The 5,144-nt window shown below is 44.1% G+C and overlaps 1 protein-coding gene across 2 annotated transcripts in view; it reads left to right on the forward strand.

Annotated features, from left to right (window-relative positions):
* The window catches only part of PHLPP2 (PH domain and leucine rich repeat protein phosphatase 2), a 70,522-nt gene extending 66,214 nt beyond the window's left edge, over window positions 1-4,308 (forward strand). For both annotated transcript variants that reach the window (XM_021703167.1, XM_021703175.1), the window contains 2 exons: window positions 366-597; window positions 3,154-4,308. In XM_021703167.1, coding sequence (XP_021558842.1) covers window positions 366-597; window positions 3,154-4,308 — 1,387 coding nt within the window. The remainder of the gene's footprint in view (window positions 1-365; window positions 598-3,153) is intronic.
* Window positions 4,309-5,144: the final 836 nt, after the last annotated feature.

The raw sequence follows: 5,144 nt of genomic DNA on the forward strand, positions 1-5,144 counted from the left end.
CCAGCCCCTTACCCACTGTCTCAGAAACTCTGGGGAGGGAGCCCAGCCATCTGGTTTAATGAGCCCTCCAGGTGACTCTGATGTGCTGAAGTTGAAAATGACTGAATGAAAAACAGTCTGTGATCAGACACAAGCAGAAGCCGTAGAGAAAGATGTATCTTCACTGTCTCCCCCTACCCTCAACCTGTTTGTAAAATCTCTTCTCAGTCAGCTGAGCGTGGAAAGCACGTCCTGTAGTAAGAGCCTGCCTTCAGGTGAACACGGGGCGGCTGGCTCACAGTCACGTGGCAGAGAAACAAGGAAGGCATGGACATGAAGGACTGCCACTTACTTTGAAAACTTTGTTTTCTTTTTTTTCTAAACAGGAAATTGGGAATGGCTGGCCAGAAGCTGGGCTCCTCTGCTCTCCTTTGTTACATCCGCCCTGACACTGCCGACCCAGCAAGTAGTTTTAGCCTGACTGTAGCCAACGTCGGCACGTGCCAAGCGGTCCTGTGCCGCAGTGGGAAACCAGTGCCCCTCTCGAAAGTCTTCAGCCTGGAGCAGGACCCGGAGGAGGCTCAAAGGGTGAAGGCCCAGAAGGCCATCATAACAGAGGTGAACCTCGCTCTCTACCAGTTACTCCTGCTTCCCAAATCTAGTGAATGCTGCCCTGCATTCAGGCATTGAGGGTCCATTTTCTTCCTGTCAAGCCTGGTAAATTGTATCCAATCCAGATAATAGTACTAGAAGAATATCTAATGAATACTCAATGACTAACAAAAAGAAAAGACAAATTAGAAATGAAAAATCCTAATTTGTGATCCTTCAGATGTATAGCTAGCATGTAAAATGAATGTAAATGTCTCCCTTGATTAATTTCCAACTCCTCTGGTTTGTTATTCCAAACAGAAGAAGAAAAGATTCTACAGTTTGACATCGCTGTTCTGAAATGCAAAGTTTTAAAATATTTTTACTGTTTATATTATGTATGGCTTAGTATGCTCTGGTGGTTTTGTTTTGTTTTTTAGTAACAAAGCATCAGTATCTCTGCTGTTTTATAGCTTGTCTCCTTTTTTAGTAATTAGCATCACATTTTTGCTTTCAAAGAGACTTTAGCAATTGCATGTGAACATTGTTTACTGCAAAGCGGAATTCTGCTCAGATGCTTTGCCCATTTTTAATTGTTTCTTTGTTGTTGAGTTTTAAGAGTTCTTTGTGTATTTTGGATACAGGTCCTTATCAGACATGTGTTTTGCACATACTTTCTCCCAGTCCGTGTCTGTCTTTTCACTCCTTTAACAGTGTTGTTTGCAAAGCATACATTTTAGTATGAATTTTTTTAAATTTTTAAACATTTTTTTCTTAAGTACGCCCACACCCAGGGTGGAGCTTGAACTCATGACCGTGAGATCAAGAGTCACATGCTCTACTGACTGAGCCACCCAGGCACCCCGAGAAGTTTTTAGTTTGAATGAAGTCCCACTTACCATTTTTTTTCTTTCATGGGTTCATGCTTCTGGTGTTTACAAACTCATTGCCAAGCTCAGGGTCACCTAGATTTTCTTCTGTGTGTTAGCTTCTAGAAGTTTCATGTTTTAATTTAGGTCTGTGATCTGTTTTTATTTTTTTTAAAGATTTTATTTATTTATTTGAGAGAGAGAGCACATGAGAGGGGGGAAGGTCAGAGGCAGAAGCAGGCTCCCCGCCGAGCAGGGAGCCCGAGGTGGGACTCGAGCCAGGGACTCCAGGATCATGACCTGAGCCGAAGGCAGTCGCTTAACCAACTGAGCCACCCAGGCGCCCCTGTGATCTGTTTTTAATTAGTCTGTGACAGATGTAAGCTCAGTGTCTAGAGTCCTTTTTCCTTTTTGCATGTGGACGTCCCGCTGTTGCAGCACTATTCACTGACCAGACGAGTCCTTTCTCCATGGAACTGCCCTTGCTCCTTTGGCAGCCGTCAGTGGGACCGTATTTGTGTGGGTCCGTTTCTGGGCTGTCTGTTCTGTCAGAACTCCACCCAAGGAACACAAAACCAAAAAAAAGTATCATTACAGTGTGGATTGGTATTAAGAAGATTCTGGAATACTGAGGTATTAGTCTCAGGAAGGTCTTTCAGTCAAAACAAATGAAAGATAAGAGATAACTTTGTGTTTGATTAATCTCTTTTTCCAGAATTTAGATAATGTTGTGTTGGTTTTTCTTGGGATGCCATAGGCAAGCAAGAATTACTCTTAAAATGTCAGTTTAACCTCAGGCATGTATTGTTTGCTAAGCACTTGACTCCTATTATTTTATTTAATTTTCACAATAATCCCCATGAAAGAAGTGCTTTTATTTCCATTTTACAGATGAGGAAAATAAAACTTAAGAGTTTGTGACAAATTCTGGTAAATGAGAGAGCCAAGATTTTCACCCAGAGAATGACCACAACTCTGAAACAAATACATTGATGGCTTTAGGGGTTTTGTTTGATTTTATCTTGAAAAGAAATCAGTACACAAGTATTTGGCAGATGACAGCAAGTTATTCCTTTTCCTCTAAGTTTAGAATTATATCAGTTGTGACTTGATCTGCTATTCCTTCCTGGTACAGTCCTTACAGATTAGGTAAATTATGCTATGGATTTCAGACTTTACCTTTCTAGACTAAATAGCTGTAGAGATCATTTAATGCTTTAGCTACAAAGATTCTCTTAGTCCTTTAGTATCTAACTGAATCTTTTCTGTCCCTACCGTGCCTGTAATGAGAAATCATTTTTAGTAACCCACCTGAGTTTTGGCCTTTGTGAGAATACTGGTGATGGAGAACTAATGACAGTTCTGCTTATTGTTTTTCTAACAGATGTTTCTCTATTTAAGGACGTGCTGAGGCCTGTACTTCATGTGAGCAAATATCTTTTGAGGTGCAGGTGCTATAAACTTTTAGCCACTTAATTTTAATTGGTTTTAACCTCAGTCCTATGAACTATTTGGTATAATAACCACATGATATTTTGTCCTTTAAGAATTCTGTACATTTCATTTTTGTAAGTCCCCTTAAATTATAGAGATCTGAGGAAAAACCATACGTCTGTTCTCTTTTACTGTAGAGCCCTAGGCATTGTGATCTAAGATAAAAATTGTATGTCATTGTTGCTTGTTTCTCAGAATTTGCATTCTGCTTGTCTCCTAGGACAACAAAGTAAATGGGGTAACCTGCTGTACCCGGATGCTGGGCTGTACATACCTCTATCCTTGGATCCTCCCTAAGCCCCACATATCTGCCACTCCACTTACTATTCAAGATGAGTTGCTGATTCTGGGAAACAAAGCATTGTGGGAACACTTGTCATATACAGAAGCTGTCAATGCAGTACGCCATGTGCAAGACCCATTAGCAGCTGCCAAGAAGCTGTGCACATTAGCCCAGAGCTATGGTTGTCAGGACAATGTTGGGGCGATGGTGGTTTATTTGAACATCGGTGAGGAAGGGTGCACGTGTGAAATGAATGGGCTCGCCCTCCCGGGTCCTGTGGGATTTGCTTCCACCACCGTCATCAAGGACCCCCCCAAGCCAACCACTCCTTCCTCCAGTAGTGGCATTGCGTCTGAGTTCAGCAGCGAGATGTCCACCTCAGAGGTGAGCAGTGAGGTGGGGTCCACTGCTTCTGATGAACACAACACTGTCGGGCTGGATGCTGGCTTGCTTCCAAGGCCAGAGAGGCGCTGCAGCCTCCATCCAACACCCACCTCTGGGGTGTTTCAGCGCCAGCCTTCTTGTGCGACTTTCTCAAGTAACCAGTCTGACAATGGCCTCGACAGTGATGACGACCAGCCTGTTGAAGGTGTCATAACAAATGGCAGCAAAGTAGAAGTAGAAGTGGATATCCACTGCTGTAGGGGAAGGGATCTCGAGAACTCTCCCACTCTTATAGAGAATTCTCCTACCCCACGTCCTGAGGAACATGCTAGAGGATCGTTTTTTGGGATCCGAAGACAGAACAGTGTGAATAGTGGCATACTTCTGCCAGTGAGCAAGGACAGGATGGAGTTACAGAAGTCCCCCTCCACTTCCTGTCTGTATGGAAAGAAACTCTCGAACGGCTCTGTCGTGCCCCTGCAAGATAGCCTGAACCTCATCGAAGTGGCCACAGAAGCACCCAAGAGGAAAACTGGCTACTTCGCTGCCCCCACTCAGCTGGAGCCAGAGGATCAGTTTGTTGTACCTCGTGACCTGGAAGAAGAAGTGAAAGAGCAAATGAAGCAACAGCAGGAAAGCAGGCCCGAGCCTGAGCCCAACGAAGAGGGTCGGACCGAGCTCCCGGAGGAGTTTGACACGGCTCTGTAACCCTCCCCCAGGAACCGGAGCGCTAGGGAAGGCTGTGCGCTGTGGGGGTAGGGGTCCTTCCGGAGGCATTGTGCCTCTGCATTTCTAAACCATAGCTGTGGGGGGTAGAACTCAGAGCCAGACATGGTGAGAGCTATCAGGGTCTTGCTCCGGATAAGCTAGTAAACACCATCAGTGTTAAGTGTCACATTTAACCTGCATTGGAATTCCCAGAGTTACTGGGAAGAAAGCAGATGTTGTTCTGTATCAGTCCTACCACCTGCCATTAACCCTTTCTCTCCTAGGATAATTTGAGAATTTGCCTGCCTGGGCAGGAAAGGGACTCTTTCTGTGGAGGAAGTAACTGAAGATTGATTCTCTTTACTTATTGCTGCTGATGGATCTCTGTGACAGAGAAATCACCTTATATCTCAGCCTAACTGATGGGATGTGATGTGACTAGTCACATGGCTTTTCATTCTTCTCTACGAGAATACAGCCTTTCGAAATGATGTTTATTGGAAATGTAGAACCAATCAAACAGATAATTTATGTATGTAATGTAATGAGAGCACTTTTCATTGACTGTGAACTTTTTATTTTTGAATCTGCACTCGAGCCAATCTTCTTAGAGGCAGCCCAGCACCTTTGTCTGTAGACAGAATGATCATCAGGTGTTGGAGCATTCTGTGAGGGTACTAGGGAGGGCCCTGGGAAATCTTTGAACTGTTGGAGGGCAGACTGGGAAAGCTCCTGAGAAACCTGGGGGAGTAGGATCTTTGGGGATGAAGATGGGGAAGGAGAGAGGACTAAGACTGCTTTCCCCCCCAATCAGAAAGAGAATAACTCCTTGACAA

The sequence above is a fragment of the Neomonachus schauinslandi genome, chromosome 16, assembly GCF_002201575.2.
Source record: "Neomonachus schauinslandi chromosome 16, ASM220157v2, whole genome shotgun sequence".
Taxonomy (NCBI): domain Eukaryota; kingdom Metazoa; phylum Chordata; class Mammalia; order Carnivora; family Phocidae; genus Neomonachus; species Neomonachus schauinslandi.